Raw genomic sequence first — 22932 nt, 5'->3', positions numbered from 1 at the left:
AAGATTGTTTCTGCTAAAAGGCGGCCTTTAATTTTGGGCGTCCACTACCTTTAGCCTTAACTGTGGGTGCTCAGACCTTGGAAAAAAAAGTCAAGCTCTACACGTCTCAAGTTGGGCAAAGCAAGGACCCAGGAGTTAACCCTGAGCACGGAGGGGTGGCCGGGCGGCAAGCATGAAAGGGGATTGTGAGCACGCACTTGGTTTTCCAATGCCCACTGAGGCCCATTTTTCCGTTCTGCATGGCTGGTTCTGTTCTTGAAACCAAGGTAAAATCGACAACCCGGGATTTATCTCAACCTCATTTTGTGATGTGGCAAGACCTCAAGACAGCTTCCCTCCGGTTCTGCTTCCTGAACATGAGGCTTCTGGTCACCGCTGACGGAGGCTTGCTGTCCTCTCTGGACTCTCGGCGGACTCCACCATAGATGCGGGGAGACCAGAGCTGCTCAGTTTCTGCAACCCAGTGCTTCCTGCTACAGGCAATCAGCCTCTGTAGCTACATCAGAGGCCATGTTTGGCATTAGATACACCTCACAGATAGCATTGGAGAAAGGGCGGGGGGTCAGAAAAGAGTGTGCTGATTGACAAACCTGGGCAGACCCAGGCCTTCACAGAACCCTAGCAATGAGGGCTGGAGGGGACCTCAGGAGGTCGCATCTAGTCCAAGCCCCTGCTCCAAGCAAGACCAGCCCCACCTACATCATCCCAGCCAACCTTTGTCTAGCTGGGTCAAAAACCTCCAAGGGTGGAAACTCTACAACCTCTCTGGGTATCCAGTGCTTCAACACCCTGCTAGTGAGAGTTTTTCCTAACATTCAACTTAAACCTTCCTTGCTGCAACTTGAACCCATTGCTCCTCGCTGTCATCTGCCACCACTGAGAACAGTCCAGCTCCATCCTCTTTGCAACCAGCCTGCAGGGAGTTAACGCCACAATACTTCAATTTCAGAGTAAAGAACAAGATCCCATCCTTATTCCTAGCCAATTTCTTTATAAACAATTGTAGGAAGCTTTCAGCAGTCCAGAGGCTGCAGGTGCTGCCATGGTACCAGCTGCCAGAAATAGCATTTTATCCCCCCATGAACAACACTATTGAAGCATTTGAGTGTGAAGCAGCATGAGTTGGTATCTACCAAAGGGAAAACCCCCCCCAACAATTGATTCAACTTTCTCATACGACACCTGGTTTCTTGGGAAAGGTCCGTCATTTCAAGTCTGCAATTTCTCATGCACAGCTAAGACCTGATGCCAAGGGCTGAGTCAGAGCTCAAGCAACTGGCTTCACTAATGACTTGGGCTGGGCAGGCAGAACTAGCCACGACGTGCAACGCTGTTGGTGACTCCTGTGATTTGTACACTTCTTGTACCTTATACTGTTATGTTTCAGATGCAGCAGTTGCCTTTCGGAGCCAAACCCACAGCCTGGGAGTGAAAGAACAAACAAACCCCTGGCTTGTTCAGCTGCCTTACTCCATAGCCAGGGAACCGTCAGACACACAGGGTGTTTGCACTGGTGCAGCGGAGACAGAGGGGAATAGGCAGTTTCCCCATCTCCCCCATTCCATCCTCCGAAGAATAGCTACTGCAGGGCCTTGAATGACAATTCACTTCTGTGCCCCATATCCCAAACTACCATGGTCCTGGCTTGTGTGCTACAGTCACTCAACCCTCTTGGCATTCAAGTCACTCGTGACTTTCTTCCAACCCACCACATCAGTATTAAGCTACCTGAGCAGCTGGTTGAAGGAATGTCGTGGGCAACAGCTTCATGCTGAGAGTTGAGAGCAAGATATTCAGCTCAGACACCAGAGGTAAGACAGGTTACTACATCAGTGTCTCCATCCTGCAGGACCTGCCACCTCTGCAGCATCCTGAGGGCCGCAGCTGCTACAAAGCTCTGGGTGCTCTGTGTTGATGGACGTGTGCTAAGTGGGACGTAGAGCTTCAGCTCTGGAGTAAGCGGCGTGATGGAAGGTGGTTCGTACTGGACTCCAAACAGGCTCTGGGAGGTGGGCAGGAAAGGGAACCACCCTGCCACGTTAGAGCAAAGGGATCAAATTTTATTACAGCACCACAACACTCTGGGGATGGCTGACTCTGGTAAGGATAATGCATGTTCAAGACAAAGACTAGGGGGCTTGGATAGCAAGGCCATGTTTCAGGGCATCTCTACAAGCCTGAATCACTGGTGTGGGTCCAGAGAAGTTGGCCCCATTCCTCTGCATTTCCCCTTCTGCCCTGCCACTCATCCAAAGCCCTCAGCAGACTTTAACTGTCCATCTCTGGTCTTGCACAAGACTCCTGTGAGACTTGTACTCCACTTTTGCCTGGGCAGGAAATGGTGATGGGAAGTGACGGTTTTGTCAAGGGTTACAGAAAAGTCCGTGGCAGAGCCCGGAAGAGGATGCAGGGTCAGACAATTTCTGGTGTCATAAACCCCAAAGGCTGCCAGCTTCCCATTCCTGAGCCCGGGTTTTACAGGCTTAAGGCAAGTGAAGTCAACCTGACTTCTCTCTGAGCATCAAACCCACGCAGGAGAACGTGCGCACAGCCTCAGCCAGAGAGCAGTAAGAGACTTGGACAGCTTCACATGAGAAAAATAAAACTTCTATATTTGAACAAAGATTCAGAGTCTTTCAGGTACAAAATAAACCCCTGGCTTGTTCAGCAGCCTTGATCTGGAGCCAGGGGACCGTCAAACACACAAAATGTGTTTAAAGCCACCAAGGGAGCCACGAGCTCCAAGCAGCGATAGACCTTTATGTAAACAGGGTCAACTCACACAAACAAACCCAAATCAAACAAAGCAGCATTCAACATTTCCTTCAGACTTCTCCGACAGCCTGCTGGCTCCCATCTTGCTCTGTGCCACGGCTGGGTTAGGAGAATGTTGGAACCAAATCAGGCTGTCGAGGAAGCATCTCCCCTTTCCCAGGCTCGGATCTGTGGTTCCCGATGAGAGCTGCAGTAAAAGGGAGACTCCACGAGGGGACAGGAACCAGCGTAGCCACTTGCCTGTCTTCCCCAGGTGTGAGCAGTCAGTTTGTGTCTGTGGGTAGTGCAAGAAACAGCTGCTACTGCCACGCAGGAAAGCAGATTTCATTCAAGGCTCCTATAACAAGGGCACATGGGATACCTGTTAGCTAAAGGGTTTTCAACAGCACACTCGAGGGCATCCAAAGATGTTAAAAAGCAGATCCAGCATGAACGATTTCACAAGCCTAGAAGTTTGCCCTCGCTGGTACCTTTCAGCCCAAGGTCACAGCATACTTGGTAGTTGAGACACAGCACATACTCATGCCAGAATGTTAGCGTACCAGCCAGGAGACAGGATGGGGCTGGCTTCTGGGCAGACAGCTTTTAACAGATTAGCACTCACTCCTGGTCCCTCTAGCACTGTTCTTTTACCGACCTAGTGTAGGAAACTTTCCATCCTGCATGAGGTGAGCTTGAAAATTGCCCCTGCCCTGGCCACCAACAATTCCAAAGCAGGGAGCATCTCGCATAGGACTCTTTTGCCCCGTTGCTGCTCAGTTGGACCTCCAAAGCAGTGCAAACAAAACCCTGCTAAGAGCCTCAGTGAGACTTGCAGTCTGGCAAGGACAGCTACACAAGACAGCGGGGCAATACCACTCCTTCGTTTCAGCTCTGCAGAAGGAACCCAGTTCCCAAAATACCTCTTGCTCCTTCCTCTCTGCAATAGCTCCCCACATCTTCCCCTCACCCAAACCACAACCCCCTATTTTATTTTTTTTTTTGGCTTGCCATTTTTGCACAATGCTCGTCACACAGCAGAACTACCAGTTGCTCCCACTGCCAGCTGCTGCCTGGAAACAGCAAACATGCCTTTGGTAAGAGCCTGTGTGAGGCTGGCTCAGCAAAGAACCTCCGGGCTCTACAAGGCAAGCCCAGGGGTTCTGAGCACGCAGCCCAACGGGAGCAGAACCCAAGGCCATCTACAAACCCTTGTCCTGGACCCAGTGTCGTGACTTCGTGCCACAAAGGAGTTTCTTTCCAGTTCTCCTTTTTTAGGCAAAAATCCCCCCCACATTGGAAATGTGTTAGTAACCTAACCCTACCATCACCCACTCCTCTCACATCCTCCTTTTTCTGAGGCGAGTGGTCCTTCTGGTTCGCCGAAGGCCGTCCTTTGTGTCTGTCTCGGGCTCTGGCACCGACAGTGCGGCCATCTCTCCAGCTCCGTTGTCCTACAGTGCAACCAGAGACCACGTGTTACTGCCTGCAGCCAGCACGTGGGTCTGCAGGAAGCAACCCAAGGTGCTTGCTATGTTTCAGAACAAGGCAGTTAGAACCCCACGCTGGCCTTGGGGATGTGCACCATATTCATATTCTCTGCAAGGCACAGGACGTTCACGCATGCCAACCCTGGTAACTTGTGCTTTCCCAGGGAAGGAACAGCCACATGCCCTCACCAGGTGACCTTTTGACTCAGACCTGCCATAGCATCTTGCCCCCAGAACGAGCCCAAGAGAAGACACTGTGAGGATGCTGTGAACTCTGTACACAGATCAGGCCCAGTGGGAGGGCGCAGTCAGAAGAGGATGACTTGTATCCTACCAGAGTTCTCATAAAAGGGACTGAAACCCCCTAAGGACTGTAACCAAGAAACACGCAATTGCAACACCCCTTTGATGGGGGGAAACCAGATTATGCAAGGCAGCTTTCTTGAAGGCAAAAATGAGGAAAAGGAGTACTCCCCTGCCATCACATTCACTTTCAAGGCTGCAGCTGACATGAAATTCAGGAGTCTGGTACAGGATCAGGCAACTTGGGCCACAGAAGCCAGATGTTGGGAGTCCCAGTTGATGGCCAAAGCCCCCACCACTTTGGCCTAGGCCAAATTCAGTCCAGCTGGAACAGAGGGTGGAAGGTACCTAGATCACCAGGAATCAGCCACTCTCAAGAGCATCAGTTGCCTCCTGTGGCTGAAACCAATCTCTTAGGTCCCTGGACCCTCAATTCCAGCTTCCCCCTGAACTCTTCAAAACAGAACAGCTCTGGGTCTCCAACCCAGACACCACCATGATCAAGCAAAAGTCTTGTATGCTACACTGAGCTCAATACCAGGCTCAAGGGCAAGCTGCAGTGACTGGGCTCCAGGTGCTGCTGGGGAAGGGGCTCTTGGGGTTGAAAGCACAGCGATGCTTCAGGAGGGGTCCTCCCCCCCCCGGGTGCAATTCGGGTGCTACCTTCTGCACCCAGCACAGGGAGTGGAGCAATGTGAGGGGAAGCTGCCTGGCTGCACTAGGTACTGTGAACAGCTTTTCCCTCCCCACTGCTCACCACCCTGACCCCAAAGGGCCAAGTCCTGTCCTGTTGTCAATGGGTGCTTTGCTATGGGCTCCCCTGGAAGCAGGATCGTGTTTGGTGCAACACTATCTCTACTGGGTTTGCAGCTCCCCCCAGCTTTACCTGAGTAGGCAGGTTGGCATCCTCGCCCCCGAGTGCTGGGCCCTCAGTACCATTGGACGGCCCCTCAGTCGGATCCTGGCAGCTCTTCTCTGTGGCTGGCTCCTGGCAGCTCTCCTCCGCAGCTGGCTCCTCCTCAGTCAGCGACAAATCCCCATTACCCTCCTGGCTCGGCCTCCTCTTGGACAGGGTTGTGGTAACCTTTGGCGGGGGGAGGGCAGCCAGGACAGCAGGAAGGGTGAAGGCTGCCAGGAACCTGGCTTTCAGCATCAGATAAGCCGGGTTTCTGCCAAGCTTTTGCCTCACCAGCTCCCGGATGGGGTGCAGGTCGGCTTGGGTGTCCCCATCCTGGCTCTTCTCCACTGACACGAGGGCCAAGGCATTCTGCTCCAGTGTCTTCTTCTGCAGCAGCAGCCGGGAGAGGGTTTTGAGGTTACAAATGAAAGGTGGCAAGTAAGGCAGTCTATTCTTCCCAGTGGGCACCGAGACACCCGGGGTCTCCTTCAGCCACTCCTTCACCAAGGCCTCACCCTCGAGAGTGATGAGGCTGTAGTCTAAGGGGCTCTTTTCACCCCTTGGGGGAGAAGACTGGGGGAGAATATCACTAGGCTCCAAGGCCATGGGCACATCCTTTGTGGCCAGGGCAGTGGTGCCATTGGTGCTGCTCCCTGTGGGGACGTTGCTGGAGGGAAGCTGATCTGGGTGCAGCACTGGCACATTTGACCCACCCTCTGAGGTGTTGATTACAATGCAGCTACTGCTCTTGGCCTCGCCGGCAGGACTAGGAGGGCAGAGTGAATGGGTGTGCTGCTGGGTGCCTGCTGGGGGGTCACGGAGGGGCACCGGCGTGGGGGCAGTATGCAGAGCAGAGGAGTCAGCTGAGAGGGCAGCCAGCACCACACCTTGCTCTGTGGCTGAGTCTGCAGACCTCACACCACCAGTGACAGTGGCTGGAAGCAGCAAGCTTTGCTGAGGCTCTGAGGCAGGGTGAGCAGAGGGCCTCGTACCTGTGGCAGTGACCGGGGATGCCCTTTCTGCAACTGGCAGGCTTGGCACTTCCGTGGCTGTGCTGCCAGCAGGAGGTGTGCTGCTGGGCCTGGAGGATGCTCGGGACACTGTCAAGTCCAAGGGGGCTACTTCAGTGCTCTTTGCTGATGAGGCCTGGCTTTCAAGAGCAACAGACAGCATCTTCTGGTTCTGCAAGCCCACGACTGTCTGCACTCTAGCGGGAATCAAGCCCTGGGGTGTCATCACCCAGGTGATGGGCACCAGGCTGCTGGGGACCAGGTGGGTGCTGCTTTGGGGAGTCACAAGAGCAGGCACCAAGCTGACTGGACTCTGCTGGACACTTCCAGGTGCTGCGGCACTAGTGGTGGGCACCGAGTGAGGGATGTTTTGCACACCTGCTGCCACCCCTGCAGGGCTCAGTGTGACAGGAGGGGACTGCAGCACCGCAATCTGGTGGGGCATGAAGGCCTGGCTTTGCAGCACCAATGGCACGGAGCTGCCCCCCAACACCTGAGCCTTCCTACAGTCCCGAGGCAGGCTGGGCCCCTCTGCCTTTGCAGCCTTGTCCTGGGAGGCCTCCTCCTCAGAAGCGCCTCCTGGGGTGTCCTCATTCCGCTTCCTCTTCGACTGGTTTTTCACTTTCTGGGAGGAACCGGAGCTTGGGGCTGACTGTGGGGCAGGAGGTGCAGAAACCACAAGGGACAGGAACGTTGGCCCCAGGGTTGGTGCCGGCTGCGGTGGGGTGCTCGCATCCCCGAGGGGCATGGCTGTGGCAGGCTTGCTCCCTCCCGGGGCTGGAGGAATGACTGGCTGAAGGATGGCAGAAGATGGGACCAGCACCTGAGGTGCAAGGATCGTGGTTCTCTGCAGAGCCTTCTTGGCCCGAGACTCCTGCAGCCGCTTGTCCTGCAGCAGCTCAGAGACCAATTTAGGCTTTGGCTTCAGTGGTGGTAGCTGCCTCTGTGCCCTCAGGTTCTGCTTCTGGACAGGACCTCCCAGAACGGCAGGGACAGGAGCTGTGCTTGCCACTGCTGGAGGTGCAGACTTCTTTTTGGGCATAGCCCCTGTGCCAGGCACGGCGTCTGCAGCTACTGGCTTCCTGGGAGGTTTATTCAGCACTTCCTGACCTGGGAGGCACTGAGCGACCTATAGAAGAGCACCAGGAGATTGCAGCCAAGTCAAAGGCAGCTTTTTGATTCATGTTCTAGTCATTCTGGTGGAGGTGAAAGGGGGAATGGGTCAGGCACAGGGAACAACTCATGATCATTACTGCTACAAAGGAAGTTCCTTTGGGATTTAGAAGTGAATAATGCCCCCCAGCCTCATCTTACAGATGGGGAAATCAAAGAGGAAGCAGCTGAGCTATAGCCCGAAGGGTTTTGGACAGAGCTGAGAGGTTTGAGGTATTGGGCCACAGTCACTGCTCTTATCCTTTCCTGTGTCAATCAGGATCTGATGGAGCCAGACAAATTACTTCCCTTATCCCAGGCAGCCACTGAGTTCCACCCCCTACTCCTGTGGGACCCAGGCACCTGCACAGTACCTGTGGTGGTTTCTGCGCATTGGTCACCACTGCACGGAAAAGCTCCGTCTGCCTCAGCCTCCTCTCACGTATCACCTTCATGCAGCCATTAGTGTTGACCTGGAAGAACTGCAAGGCAGGGAAGGCTCGCATTAGAGCTCCGGTGGGATGCACGCAGGCATTTCCTACACCACCCCTCCACCCCCTGCCAGCCGAGAACCTCTATCCACTCGGTCGAGGTCCCTGCAGATCCACTGCAGGGTACGAGGCCTACCTGAATGAACAGTGTGAAAATAGGGGTGCTGGAGAGAGTGACCGACTGCAGCCGTTTTTGAATGACGTCAGCTGGAAGAGAGCACAACATAAAAGTACCAATTAACTGGACGTTCACACACTATCTGCTGAGAGTCCTTAGCAGCCTCCATATCAAGTGTTAGCCCGAAGAGGAGCTGAACAGTATCATCTGAAACCCACCCTGCTCTTACTGAAGACAGACAAAGTAAAACCCCACCCAAGGTGGCTGTATAGCTGAGAACAATTAACATTGATTAAATAAGGATGCACTCTCTTCCTGCCTTTTGTACAAACCTCTCCCTACCCCAAGCCACTGTGACACCACAGTACAGTCTGACTGGGACAAGTGTGGTCCAGCTGTTCATGGAAGGAAGTCAGTCAGGATATGCCTAGCTTTTATTGCCAGTTCTTATCCTTCTTTGCAGACAGGATGAGGCAACTCACCATACCTGCCTGGGCTTCCATTTATGCTTCACAAGCACAAGCAATTGATACAACACTTTTGTATTCTGAAGTTGCTTTGGCACTGTGAGGTGAAAAGGCCCAAGAACCAGGTCTGGAGGGAAGAACCCAGAGGCCTGTCCAAGAAGCCTGGCCCCAAGCTCACACCAGGGAGGAACAAATACCTGATGGGTCATCTGTACCTTTGGTCTGAACAGACGGCCGCTTCTCTACACCGAAGTCATAAGGCAGGATGACGTTGCCCACCCACGGAGTTACTGCCATCAGCAGCCTCCTGTCGTAGACCTGCCTTTGCAGCAGCTCTTTCTGCCGGCGCTGGTTCTTCTGTGTGTTGTCCTTCAATGCCTCCAGCATTTCACTGACAGGCAGGTCCAGGCTCCAGGTGCCAGACTCCATACTTGGAATGCCGCCGGGGCGTCTCTTTGGCAGTTGGCTCTACACAACATAAAAGAAGCTAGGGTTAGAGACATGCATGCCCCAGGGTAAGCCAGCTCACCAGCTGCTCCAGGTCACTACTTAATGGAACAGCACATATTTCAATCAGTTGAGCGTCTGCTTCAGGCTTTTAGTTCATTTCACACAGGGGCTAAACCCATACCACACATTAAATGAAAAAGACGCCCATTTCTAGATGGCAGTCAGACTACAGGCACCTTTTCTTTCTGTTTGTTTGGCTGTCTCACACAGGCATTTATAACGCGAGGCCATCCATAACAACATGATTGTAGAGACAGAGGGATGCCGACATAAGTTTCTATCCTTCCAGGTAGCCTCAAGACTAGTCAGAACCATGCTGCCCTGGGCTCCAGCCAAGCTAGCCGCAGAGCTCTCAACAACCTCAAGGCACATCAGTCAACAGCATGGAAGTTTCTGAAGAGGAGCCTTAGAAGACACTTACCCGCTGTCTCAAAAGATAAGTATTGTTTCGTATCGCCCTCTTTACATCTTCCAGGGAAAGCATTATCACTTCCCTCCCGCCTTCAGAAGCCTGAAGGAGAAGATGGATAAAAGCAATTAGCTAAACAGAAGAGACAAGTTCCAATCTAAGAGCCTTGTGATGAACCACTCCGCCCTGGCTGCTAGATACCCCGTGGCAGAGGCAGGGCCTTTCAGTGTTTCTGTATTTTACCCAACGAATTTGAGTAGCTAGCTCAACTTTTCCTTATTGTCAGCTAAGTTTCCAGCTCACATCCTTTCAAGAGTCTGTAGAGTGCCACGCAGTATTAGCCCTGTTAGGTGCGCAAGTATGATTCACAACATAAACTCAGCACTTTCAAACAGGAATCCATTGTATTAAAACCCTTCTGAGCTGCTGTGGTCTTTTTTTTGGTTTTGTTTTGTTTTTTTGGCAACAGAAGAAATTGCTCTGTTATTCTTCCACAGCCAAAGAAAACTAGGAAAAAACTAAGAGCTGGCATTTTCTGAGGGGTTTCTAGAGTCTAAAAAAGCTTGAGAATCACTGTTCAAATAGCACACGAAGTGACGAGCAGAATGTAATTATGCCAGATGAAGTGCTAATAATATACAGCACTCCCAAATCCCAGCAAGCAGTTTCCCCACCTATAATGGGAAATGTTTTCAAAAGCACCCAAGGTGACTTAGACTCCCAAGTCCCAAGAAGGCATCTGAGTTTGTGATGGGGAAGTTGGATAATGGAGCTTTCTACTACAAAGTGAAGCACAGCAGGGATTCCTACACCCCAGGCTAGTGCCATAATCACCAAACAGCTCTCAGCATGAATCTCTAGACATCTCTGCTCCTAAGAAAATGCCTGAAGGCTTCTGCTTTCCTCCCAGGGTAGAATAGAAACAAGTTTCAGAAGCACAAAAAACTGCTGTTCTCCAGGGCACCCTTGTGAACTCATGTAGTCTGAGAAAGAGGTGCTTTGGGAGGCATGAAATCAACATCTGGATCTCAACTGCAAGGTCCCTGGGAGACCAGTGCCTCCCAGCGGTGCAATGTGCCAATAACCATTTCAAGAGAAGCAAGGCACCTACCAGCTGCTTGCTACAGGCCATCTCCCTGAGGGGATGTCACCCAGGCTCTGGTCTGATGGACCCTGAACTGCTCAGTCTAGTTGAAAGGACCTTAGTCTCATCCTCGCTAGTACAATTACCTTGTTCACCACCTCTGTTGGGTCCTTGACACTGATGTCGGTAGAATATGGGCATGCCATGCCCTTCAGAACAGTACTGAACACCGCTGAACTCTCTGAGGGTTGCTCTTCACCTTGGCCATCAGAAGCCTCTGGTTGCTCCTTGCCACAGGACATCTTAGGAGCCTTCTTGGAAGACCCCTTTCCGTCGTTAGTCTTGGAAGAGCCAGCAGACGCAGCCGGACGCTTTGCTGTGTTGGTCCTCACTGGCACCCACAAGTCGAGAGCGGGCACTGTGAACTGTGGCTTCTCTGCGTCTGCGTCAGAGCTGTCCATCAGCTCCAGCTCCGACTCGCTGCTGCTGCCGCTGCTGCTCTCGCTTTCGGACGAGCTGGAGCTCTGCCTCCGCGTGTACCCATGCTTCGGGTGGCTTTTCTTCTTGTGCTGTCCCCTGGGCTTTGGATTCAGAAAAGCAAGTGAGCCCTCAAGTAGTCTTGCCACTCCACACCCCTGCTAGCAGGATACTGATGTTAAAAACCTCCAGGAAAACGGCTTGTTACAAGATGGGCCCATTCCCCGTCTCCCAGTGCTTACAGAAGCCCACCCATTTCCTGGGCTACTGCTGGGGTCTGAGTCCCTTGTCACTCCTGATTTTCTTACTCATGGGTAGTTGATCACTGAGGGCAATAGGTGAATGGAGCCACAAGACAGATCGTGCAACAGTGCACAACTAGGACCTGAAATGCCCCAGATAAAATCCTGGCCTCACTGAAGTCAAAGGGAACTTTTTGCCACATGTGACAATGGAGTCAGGCTTTCACTTTCCGTGAAGCTTTACTTCTGCACAGGATGAGTATGGGGCTGGGCTGGTACCAGAAAAGCGGAAGCACGGGAACACAAAAGGTTACAATACCTGTGTCCCAATCATGATCTTCCACTTGCTCAGGCATTGGGTGGATGTCCTGTGTGGCAATTCCGATGCAATTTTACTCCAGCATCCTAAGGACATAAACAGGGAGGCCATATTGATGCACCACATACCAAGTGCCTGACAAAGAGACCTGTCTGGTACAGAAAACTTAGCCGAAGTGGCTTTCACTGCTGGGAATGCCCAGAAGTCAGGAACCTGGGGTTCCCTTCAGAACAGAGAATCTGCCTCCGAGGCCTGCTGCTGCCACTGCCAGACTGTGGCACCTCAGCCCAGTGCAACCTCTGCCCTCGGGCCAAGAAAGGGCTAAACTTTAAGCTGGGAAGCCAAGGGGATTTAAACACATACTCCTGTCCTTTCCCAGAAGTAGGACCTCTGCTCCTTGCTCCGCTCCAGTCACCTGGAAGCAGGGCTCACTCAAGGAACATGACTGGACACCACCCCACGTCACGGTCTCACTTTTGGGGAAAAAGAGGTCTTTTGGCAAGGGCTAGGCAGAGGACATGGTCCATCTGCATGGGGAATCTGAAAGGGACCACACAGATAGTTGCAAAGTGCCCCAAATATGCCAACTGCAAGGACAAAGCAACACGCAAGGAGAACCACAACACAGTTGAAGTTGTAGGAGCCATTGCTTAGAACCATGTAGCAGCATTCAGAAGCCATCTCGTCTCCAACGTGAGGAGGCTTTGTTAAAAAGGAGTGCTGTACACATGCTAGATACCCTGTGTAAAGGCCCTGAGCTGATTAGTCCGGAGTATAGAGCTTTTGCTTGCCATATGCTCACAACTGGGGACTAGAACGGGGGGGTAATGACCCAGTGATAACTCCCCGCCCCCAACAATACAGGCTCCCCTCAGGCAAGAAGATGATTAGTAGAAGATAAAAGTCTATACCTGGATGCCTCAGGTTACTGTTCTGCTGAAACAATTTGCCATTAAACAAAGTACCATGCAGTACAATCAATCACTTTTATGGGTTTTTTTCCCTCCACCCTAATCAAATTCAATTTTAGCCAAGAGTCCCTTTAACCAGGACTACCAGTTGCACTGCCTATATATACCTATAGTTTCCCTAGAGCAGAATGCATTTCACACAGACCATATCAAACACAGAAACATTTAATTCACACTTCTTAGCATGCATCCAAGCTCTCCATGACCAGCTACAGAACTAGAACCAAAAGCTGCTCAAAGTCATCGAAAGCCTTTACAGATGAATCAGCAAGAGGAAAACAAAAAGTAAAACAAACCAAACTTACCCACGCCGTACTTCTGTATTAGTTCAATTAGCTTCTCTTCTTCCTGGCAACTCCACCTGCCTTTCTTTAAGTCAGCGTGCAGTGCATATAAATACCTACAAAGTAAAAAAATTCAATACAAAAAAAATGTGTAGTCCTCACTGTACTTTTCTCTTTATCATTGGCACAATGTGCACCTACAGTGAAAAAAAGAAGAATGTTCTCAGTGGACAGCCCCTTTCCCCACCAAGTCCCATACCAATATGCTTGGCACTGCAGCTCTGCTGCTCCTCTCTCAGTCAAAATCCCAGAAGGCACAACTGAAATGGGACAGTTCAAAAATTGACACCCCCTCCTCCCCCCATATTGTTACTGATTTTGGCGACCTCTTTCAGAGGTATACAAATATTACTGTAATTTTATCACATACAAGATGCACCTTTTTGTTCAAAAGCCAGCTGTTGGAAATTGGAGTATGCATTATATGCAAAATTACAGTAAGAGCAGTTTCTGCTGCTTACAGGGCAAAAGCAACAGTAAGACTCTATGTGATCCAGAGGGAGCAGAATAGGGAGCAGGCTGGGCCTCCTGGCGGCTGTTACTCAGTTGCTTACTACAAGGAAAAAATCTTTTTCTCTTTAGGCTGCCTTTCAAAAACAAGGTGTGTATCTTATTCCAAGGCTTGCAAAAAAATACAGCATTTAAAACAACACAAGTGAAAACATTTAGGAGGTCATGTAGTGAAGTCCAGGACAACCCTTTGGATTAGTTTAGAATATCACAATTTATGGGAACCCGGGTGCCTGTACACTAGAAAGGATAGGGTACATTTGGTTATGAAAGTGAACTTGATGGCAAAGCTGTTCCTGTTCCACACTGACCTGTCTCTGCACTGGGCATCGTTCCTTCCAGGCACCAGCTCCCGAATTTTATACCAGCCACGTTCTCCATACTTCTTGACTGCTGCCAGCAACAGCTGTACAAGTCACAGGTTTGGGTGCATTAGTAGCAGGTTTGAGTGTTACTAGCTTCACTGACCCCAGGTAACAGGTCTTCAATGCCTGGACCCTTTTGAGAATTACCTGGCTAATTCATTTTCATTTCGTCTCCTTTGGGTCTTTGAGAGGGCAAAGAAACCTTTCCCCTTCCCTAGACACACCATCATGAAACAGCCCGTTTGTTGAATAAGTAAAGATCCATCCCAGTTCACCAAATCCCATCAATTCAGGGGCTTAGGAGTTGCTCACAAGAACCAAGACAGGCGACGTATGCCCCTAAAGCAGCTCTCTGAATACCAAAGATGCCAACTAACAATCTGTCTCCAAATGAGCACACTGCTCCCAGGCCCAGGGAACAGGGTGCCACAGCAAACTGACGCATCCAAAGCAGAACAGCAGGTCTGCAAGCCACATCTCTCCCTGACTGGGTAGAATGTGTGCCAGCTTTGTCCTGGCCAGGCTTCAGAATGCAGTGCAGCAGAAATAGCTTGATGACTTGGTTCAGCTCAGATGGGCTTGCAGCTACATTTTTAAATGAAAATATGTGCCCTTCAGTATAGGCAGCATCCCCTCCACACCTAAACTCTTCTGGCCAGCCACTTCCCATTCCTGCTTCCCATTCTGATGCTGCAATTCCAGCCTTTATGCATATGCCACTCAGTGGTATGACCACAGAGTAAGTTAAATCTACCCACTTTCACACCATGAAGTTCCTTTAGAACTAGACGGGGAAAAAAGAATCGCTTACAGCATCCTCCTCTGGTGTCCATGTTCCTCTTCTCAGGCTGGGGTCCACACACTTGGTCCAGCGGTAAATCAGTTGTGCAGAGTCTCTCCCTTCCATGTAATAAGCAACTGGAAACAGAAGTGACATTTCACATGTGAAGTGGTTCCAGCAGCCTCCTTGAAACATGCTCTAGGTACGATGGGAACACATGGCTTCTCCACGTGCCCAGTACATGGCAAGAATCAGGAGAAGGCATGCTGCCTTCTCCCCCTGCCCCAGACCAGGGAACAGGACTTGGGCACTCCTTGGAGGTTTACTGCCCAAATGTCACACCTAACCTGGGAAGGACTGATAGGTTTATGGCACGCGGTGTTTTGGCTGCCTTTCAGACAGCCCATACAGCCCAGAGGAACAGGGTTTAATTCCTGCCTCTGCCCATAACCTGGTAGGTGTCTTTGGGCAAACCGCTTCCACCCGTGTAAGTCAGGTGCCCCATCTGTCAATGGAAGTAAAGCTACTGTCCTCTACTATAAAGCAATCTGCAATGTAAAGGAGAAAACAGAATCACAGTACAAGAGTAAATACATTCCTACTCCCCTGGGCAGGGACCAGGACCCTTTTTCTATCCAAAGAGCCCCCAGCACTTCAGGAACTTTACCACCAAAGTGGGAGGTGGGGGGTAGTATTAGCCTGGAGAGCAGGGCTGCCATGGGGGTCACTTACTTTTCCTGTAAGGGATGTGCCTTCCCACCCTCATTTCTTGGACAAGTTGCTTGAGCATCTGGTCCTCTTCCTTGGTCCACTCATTCCTCTTGAAGTCTTTGTTGTAGGCCTGGTACTTTTGCAGGCACTGGAATGCACTTCGGTTGGTCTTAACGAAAGAACATTGACTTAGATCAGTATGGACATTTCCACAGAGGGCTGCAGTGCCACAGCACTGATGCAAACCTACAGGGGTCTGAATTCAGCTCCCAGTATTATTTTTATTATGTCTGCCAAAAGGGTCCCAAGAAGGTATCTGGGCACTGCTGCACTCCATGCTGGGCACATCTAAATCTGCACCTAGGAACTTACAACTGATGTCTAGGAGGAGGGGTAGTCACAGCAAATGGATGGTAATAGCAGAGAGATGACTGCTGTCCCAGCTAACAGCAAGCAGCAACGGGCCTAGCACCTCCAGCAGTAGGTGCAATAGGGGAAGCTAGAGGATCCTGGCCTCAGCAGTGCTGGATGGTGTAGCAGCAATATTCTTTCATGTAAAGTCATCAGCAAACCAGAGCTTTATTTGCTGGAGAAAGGCAGAGGACTAGAATAGTTCTGCAAATGCAACGTTTCTTTAGGGCTTGCTCAATCTGCTTTTTATGCATGACATTTTACGATAAAAACCCACAAAAACAGCAATGCCCTCCCCTCCTTGCATGAGATTATGTGTTAGCACTGGGCTCCCTAGTGTAACAATTAACCCGAGGCTGCACCTCAGTACTGGTTTCTGAGGGCCAAATCACTTACCCCCAGCTCCTGGGCGATGGCTTGCCAGTCCTGACTATCGTGTTTAGCAGTTATTTTCTTCAACTTTTCTATCTCCTCCTCACTCCACTCCTCCTTATTGATGCTTGGATGCTCCCAGTTCTGCCAAAATTTCCTCAGCTCTCCTGGGTTGCGCGTGCCATCAAACTACAGGTTAACAAAGTTGGACTGTGAAACTGCCCCAGACAGAGAAGGCAGCACGAAGTGCGCTCCCCGAGGAACTCTCCAAATACATTCACCTTGCTCACTTCTGAGCAAGGATTTGAGGATATTCCACTAGCAGAAAACTTGAGACTGCACAAATCTGGCCAATGTCATGGCCCATGGTGGGCACCTGGATCGATGGACTCACGCTGAACCCGGAATAGGTTACAGTCAAGGACCATTCAAGAGCTGCAGTGGGTTTGTAGCATCTGATGCCACACACACACAGCACCAGGGTCCCAGTGAGGGAGTGCTGGTGTATCGGGGGTGGCTCTCAAAGCAAGGGGGCCAGGACTGGGACTTCCACAAAACTGGTATGCCCACTTACATTGATTTTTGAAATTTTCTCCCAGTCGTGCTCATCCAGTCGGTTTCCTAACAGCTCTCTGTGGGGAATTTGGCTGGAGCAGCGAGGGCCAGAGGAGGAAAAAAAAAAAAGTACTACGTTAACCTGGAGCCCAAGGAGAGGGAAGCACCTCACACAACAGCTTGTGGAACAAAATTATCAGCATAGCTCTCAGGCAATGTTTTCCTGGACATGTTGACCTCTGTTGTTCTGCCAGCACCGAGGGGAACACTATGCCTGGGCCCACTTCTATGCCCAAGGTGGGACAAAATACCCTTGGGTTGAATGGTTCGATCCCAGAAACCCTCACATGCACAGACAGGAGATGCTGTCTGTGCATCTCCACAAACGAATTCGGCAAAGGGGCCGCTGGAGCCTGGCAGGTGAGAGCGGTGCTGAGCAGCCCATGTGGCTCAGAATGCCTTGTTCCAACGCCCCAACTCAGTTCTGTGCTGGTACAGTACTTCTGCACCAAAACACACTGCAGGAGTTAGCACAGCACTGCCCAATCCCCTTCCACACTACTGAGGGCACGTGTGGCTGGGACGCTGCAAAGACTGACCAGGCTGAATCCTCTGCAAGCTGGAACAGGGCAAGATTTGCCCAGCTTTGGTCTCTAGGGCTGTGTGTAAGCTTTGCTCACATGCCCTGGGGGAAACCCACTTAGGAGGGGGCCTCCTCTTCCCCAGACTTTGAATACAAGTGGCTCCCCTCACTTAGTGGCATCAATTTCATGCTCCGCTTCTTTGATCTGCTTCTCCAGAATCTTCTTGTCCATGGCAGTCTTGGCTTTCTCCAGCTTCTGATTCAAGTATTCGAGCCTGTGGGAGGACAGCTCCATGGTTATGACAAATAACTGCATGGGAGCAAGGGTTTCAGGGGCACAGGATAGAAGCTGACCAGCACCAAAGATGGGCTGCTTCCCTTCCCCTCCATCCCAAAAATCCAAGCTACACATTGCACTTGTTCCAGCCTCCAAGAAGTCTCTTGTCCATCCGTTTCCCATCCCAGACACAGCTCTGCCTCCATGATGGAGACAGTCAGGGCTCTGAGGCAACAGCATAGCAGCATTTTGGGTGGTATGGCTGTCTCTGGCAGGGTTCTGCAGTAAATCTGCATATCAGATGGATGGCCAGGCAGCGTCACAGGGCTTTCACGGTAAAAACAGACCACCAGCTGGCAACACGGTGCAGTATCATTATCAGGTGGCCCATATTCCAACCCAGGTATAGGACGATGGTCCCAATATCAAGCTGGTGTCAGGCACTGGCTCCCTGCTCTGCTCTGGGACCTTTCAGGAAGGGCCAAACAATGGTCAACATGGGAACTTCTGACAAGTGAGGCAGAAGCAAAATCAGCTCCAACTCCCTCTCTTCCCTCTGCCCACTTGGCCCCTGAGTCTGGGGACACACTTGTTTCATCAACAGATGACATTTGTGTTTTACTCACTTCAGTAGCTTGGGCTGAAGCAGGCGCTGCAGGCGATCACTTATGATGGAGCTGCTCAGCAATTCCTTCTCATGGCTCTTCCCTGGGGAGACAACACACACATGAGCATAGAAGGATAACCCCAAGTGGCAAACCCACTGCTTTCCAAAGCCACTTGACAGTACTCCAAGGTCTCTAACAAAGGGCTGGTTGTCTTGGACACAGTTTTCTGAAGGCTGCTTAGAGGGCTGAGAGCCCCAAGATCAGGGTTATAATCCTGCAGTATTTTCTTATGGACCTAGTACAGGGTACAACCAAGTGAACACTGGAGCAAATAAGTTGAAAAGACCAAGTCAAAATTATGTGAGTACCAAGGCTAGGCCCTTACAAGGCTAGTGTGTCCAGTCTTGGGCACAGCAGGTCAAGAACCATATGGACTAACAGCAGGGAGTCTGGAGGAAAGCAACCAGAATGAGCAGAGGCATAGGAAAGCAAAACCGCTGAGGGAAGGCTGGAAAGACCATGTTTGTTTTGCCTGGAGAAGACAGAGGGAAGATCTGACAACAGCCCTCTAATACTTAAATAGTGACTGCAAATAAAAAAAAAAGCTATCAACAGTTCTCTAAGCCCACTGGGGAAGGGGCAGTAGTCTTCAACTACAGCAAGAAAAATTTAGGTTCGGCACCAGGGCAAATACTCTAGCAGTAAGGACTGGTGAGCACTAGAATAGATTCTGCAGCCCCCAGGGTCATCAGATTGTCTAGACTCCTCTCATCAAAGCTCCCAAACACCTGCCAGTAACAGTTCAGGTACAGCTAATCATGTCACAGGCGTGGGAGTGGACAAGAGAAACTCTCGAGGTTCTCCCCTGTCCCATTCTCTGTGATTACATGACATGGAACAGCACACAAAGGGGAGACCGCTTACATTTCTTTACTTGCAGATCATCAAAAGACTTAATGCCTTGTGCCATCTTTTCCCGGGTATCTTCGTTGGCAGGTGGACCCTAGTGAAGACCAGAAGAGTTAAAGACAAGAGAGACAGGATCTTCTGGTGGAGAATTCACTCCACTGCTGAAGCGCTGACACCAAAACTACTGTGCTTCTAAAAACAGCCTAATAATATACCCCTGTGCAGCACCTTGCTCCCCTAGTGCCCTATGAATGTTAGGTAGACAAAATTATTTGGGTAAATCCAATATTTCTAATTAGACCACCTAAAACAGTTGGGAAATTCTTCTTCACAAGCTTTTGGATACAAACACCCTTCCTCAAGCTGAGGAAGTCTGCAGTTCTATTCTACTCCATCCAGGAAGAGCACAGAGGCCAGTATGCGAGTGCCAGTCAGTGAAAATGCAAATTGAGGCAGTCAACAGACGAGAAACCACTCTACTATTTCCCAGCTATATCTCATCACCAAGCCTACATTCCCTTTCCCCTGCACCTGTTTCTCACCCACTGACTGGCTTCTATTCTGTTCTGTCCCATCCAGGAAGAACACAGAATAACTGCAGACTTCCTCAGCCTGAAGGGCATTTGTACCCAAAAGGTTGTAAAGAATAATTTTTCCGACGGTTTTAGTTAGTCTAATAAAAGATATCACATTTACCCAAAGAACCGTGACTGCCTATGTCCTACAACCTATACACCCAAGCATGTTAGGGCACCGACTAATTTCACAGAAGGTCCCTCTTGACTTCACTTCCCTATGGCTCTCAAGCAGATGATAAGCCCATCTTATTTGAGACATTGGTTGACTCTTAAAGACAGAAATGCACACTTCCCTACACCCAGCCCACTACCCAGAGCACCTTGCAACAGCTGAGTATTGCAGCAAAGAGCATTCTGGGTAGAGGCATGCAGGTGACAAACTTCACCTAAATCCTTACTTCAGATGGGCACCTGGATGCTGTACTGGTGGGAAACAGTTTAGTTATTGTATGAACAATTGCCTCTATAAACCCCAAGCCAGGTTGAGGTCCCACTGTGCTGTGCACCCTCCAGGGACAGAAGAACAGCTTTTATCCCAGAAAACTCTAGGCTTACAGGACAGCCAACAGGCAAGTTATGAACAATTTACAGAGAAGCAGAACATCCAGCTGCAGCATATGTGAAACACTTGGTGCCCGCACCTGCAGGCCTACCAGCTGGCTGGTGTTTTAAAGCAGAATGGTTATAGACACGCACATTAAGGTGCAAACTTATGCCCTTTGCAAGCCAAAATGACGAAAAGCTGCCCTGTTCTCACCTCTCAAATTCAGAGGTGAAACAAAGCTGACTCAGGCAAAAAAAAATAAAAATAAATGTACTAATTAAAACCAGGATGCAATTACCTTGCTGCTCACTAACATCTGTTTCAAGAGAGTGTAAAAATTACAAGCTAAGGCTAAATAATACAGGAATAATGCCCGGGAACACAATTAGTTACACTTACAATTCCCGTCACTTTATCTTTAAAGTAAGGTTTCCTGAAGTGACCCAGAAACAGGTTTGATGGCAAGCTCCTGCCATCTGCTGCCCTCGTTGTTTGTTGCACACCAACCTCCAACATGATTTCTGCCTGTAAGACAACAATAGTTCAGACATGCACATCAGCGTCACAGCGAAATGATCTGACCCCCAACCTCAGTTGGTGGCCCAGGTGTCATCAACATCCCAAGAGAGCTAAATTACTGTGTGACATCAGGCTATGTAAAAGGTGGTTTGCCAGTCTAACATCCTAGCGGATCACCTGGAAATTCAGAGGGTAGCTGAGCAACTGGCCAAATGGGCAGCCCCTCCCAGCAACAAGACACTGACCAGAAACATGTGCTATGTGGCAAACTCCCTGATGGCACAGAGCAAAGCTTCTAGACTCATTGAGGAAAACACAACTAAAACTCACAGGGCCTTTACATCCCTCCTTGAGTCCTTCACAAAAGGCTCCAGATGCTAGTGCTGGACACAGGCAGTGCAACCTACTTTAAAGGGAAACAGTCGAGGCAGAATGGTATTCAAAAACTCCTCGCTGATAACAACAATGGTGATTTTCTGAATCTCCTTACTTCTCATGGTGATGCTCTTTATCATGTATCGCTTCATTCGACTCAGTAAAACTAATCAGTGCCATTTAATTTTTACTTCAAAGTTTGTGTTTTCCACTCCCCAACATGACGCTGCTTTGAGGTCTGCAGCTCATCGGGGCAGTGCTTTTAAGAAGATAACCCCTCGAAACAACCCCTCAACCAGGACTCCACAGAAATGTCTTCTTGGCTCATTATGTTCCCATCCTAAACCTGGGCCTGCTCCAGCCAGTTCTTCCACACGCAAACCCCCTGAGAACAGCGCCAAGGAAGGCTCAACTCAGCTGCACCGACCTGCTGTCCTTTGTTTTGTTCAATCAGATCGCTGACTTCATTGATCTTCTCCTGAATGATATTCTGGTACACCAGGTTCATCTCTAAACATGTCTCTGGGTCGTTTGGGAGAGAGCTCTCAATGTCGTCGTCGTTATCATCATCGCTACTGTCCTCTCCATTTCCCACTTCCTGGGCAAAAAAAAGGTCATTTCCATGGGGAGAAAGGGAAAGATGCACTGGGAAAGTTATGACTAGCGTTACTGGGGGTGGCTGGTCGACACCCACACGTATATACAGTGCAGCAAGGCACCTAACTGCCCATTTTGCCCCAGCAGCCCCCCTCGGCGCTCCCACAGCCTGTGTCACTGGTCAGGTCTGTGACGCCCCTCTTGCTCTGCTGACAGCCGCTCTCCCAAAATCTATATTGGTGTCGCAAGCACTGTCGCCAATCCAATGCCCATCTTTGTTTCATCTCAACTCGCCAAGTGGTGCCTGCCAGTGCCAGAGTCACCCCTCCCCCATCCCACCCACAGAAGCCCCTCGCTTTGGCGACACTGCCCCAGGCGAGAGCAGTCGGAGACGATCCCCGTGAACATGCATGCAAAGCACAGGAGGCGGAAGGGGATGTCGGAGCCGTTTTGCAAACGCTCTTCGTCTACGCCGCAGGCAAAAACACTGACAAATCCTACAACCCGCGGAAGATCCCACGCGAGTCCGCAGTAAGAGATTTGCTGGAGGAACTTGGCGGGCGTCCCCAAGACGGGGGGATGAAGAGAGGCCACGCACCATCTCAAGTGACGTGTCGGAGTCGTCGAGGTCTGTTGGGGGGGGAGAGGGGGACACAGAAAACTTTATTTACCTGAGCCCACCTCAGCTGCATCCCGGGGCCCTAAAACCCCACGCGGCTCACAGCCGGGGGCAGGCCCCAAGGGTCCCTTCAGCTCCCCGGGTGGGGGGAAGCAGGCAGGCGGGGAGGGCAAGGGGGACGCACCCGTGTCGGAGCCGCTGCCGGGGTGTGCCAGGGCCAGGCTGAGGGCGGCGCCGGGGTCCAGGCTGCGCTCCAGCTCCTCCAGCTCCGCGATCTCCCGCTGGATCTTCTCCCGCTGGGCCTGCAGGTCTGCGGGCAACATGGCCTCGGGCCGCGGGCCCCCTCCGGGCCACGGGCTCGGGTCAGCGCAAGGCTCCAGGTCCCCCCCGGCCCCGCTAGGCCCCGGCCCCGCGCACTGGGCCATGACGCCCGCGGCCAGGCAGGGGCAGCCGCTTGCGACCCGGAAGGACTCGCTACCCACAAGTCGCCGCTCCGCCCCTCCTCCAATCCGCGCCGGCCGCCCAGGTCACGTGAGGGGGCGGGGCGGTAACGCAGTCCACCCCGGCCTCGAGGCGGCA

The 22932-nt window shown here is 51.1% G+C and overlaps 1 protein-coding gene across 2 annotated transcripts; it reads right to left on the bottom strand.

Annotated features, from left to right (window-relative positions):
- Positions 1-2632: 2632 nt before the first annotated feature.
- Positions 2633-22723, bottom strand: SNAPC4 (small nuclear RNA activating complex polypeptide 4). Of its 2 annotated transcripts, none has more exons than XM_019540934.1 (22): positions 22538-22723; positions 22333-22364; positions 21565-21735; positions 20643-20768; positions 19137-19215; positions 18231-18312; positions 17498-17602; positions 16764-16836; positions 16214-16378; positions 15428-15575; positions 14726-14832; positions 13861-13955; positions 13001-13095; positions 11725-11810; positions 10833-11267; positions 9615-9704; positions 8899-9151; positions 8235-8305; positions 7982-8089; positions 5434-7584; positions 4070-4208; positions 2633-3109 (listed from the first exon to the last, which is right to left on the bottom strand). In XM_019540934.1, exons 1-21 carry the CDS (start codon positions 22674-22676, stop codon positions 4095-4097), a joined length of 4725 nt encoding a protein of 1574 aa, XP_019396479.1. In that variant the 5' UTR covers positions 22677-22723; the 3' UTR covers positions 2633-3109; positions 4070-4094. The 2 variants fall into 2 exon arrangements, with proteins under 2 accessions (XP_019396479.1, XP_019396478.1); XM_019540933.1 differs by having other exon boundaries at positions 2633-3112; positions 4099-4208.
- Positions 22724-22932: the final 209 nt, after the last annotated feature.

Source organism: Crocodylus porosus, unplaced genomic scaffold (genome assembly GCF_001723895.1).
Source record: "Crocodylus porosus isolate Cpor-Errol unplaced genomic scaffold, CroPor_comp1, whole genome shotgun sequence".
NCBI classification, from domain to species: Eukaryota; Metazoa; Chordata; order Crocodylia; family Crocodylidae; genus Crocodylus; species Crocodylus porosus.
This window is presented reverse-complemented; position numbering and strand designations above follow the sequence as displayed.

Coding starts and splice junctions, on each gene's coding strand:
- SNAPC4 (XM_019540933.1), bottom strand. CDS start 22,676: ATGTTGCCCGCAGACCTGCAGGCCCAGCGGGAGAAGATCCAGCGGGAG. Junction 16,379..16,763: donor AGAAAATTTCAAAAATCAAT/GTAAGTGGGCAT, acceptor GTTAACCTGTAG/TTTGATGGCACGCGCAACCC. Junction 14,833..15,427: donor GCACATCCCTTACAGGAAAA/GTAAGTGACCCC, acceptor TTCTGTTTCCAG/TTGCTTATTACATGGAAGGG.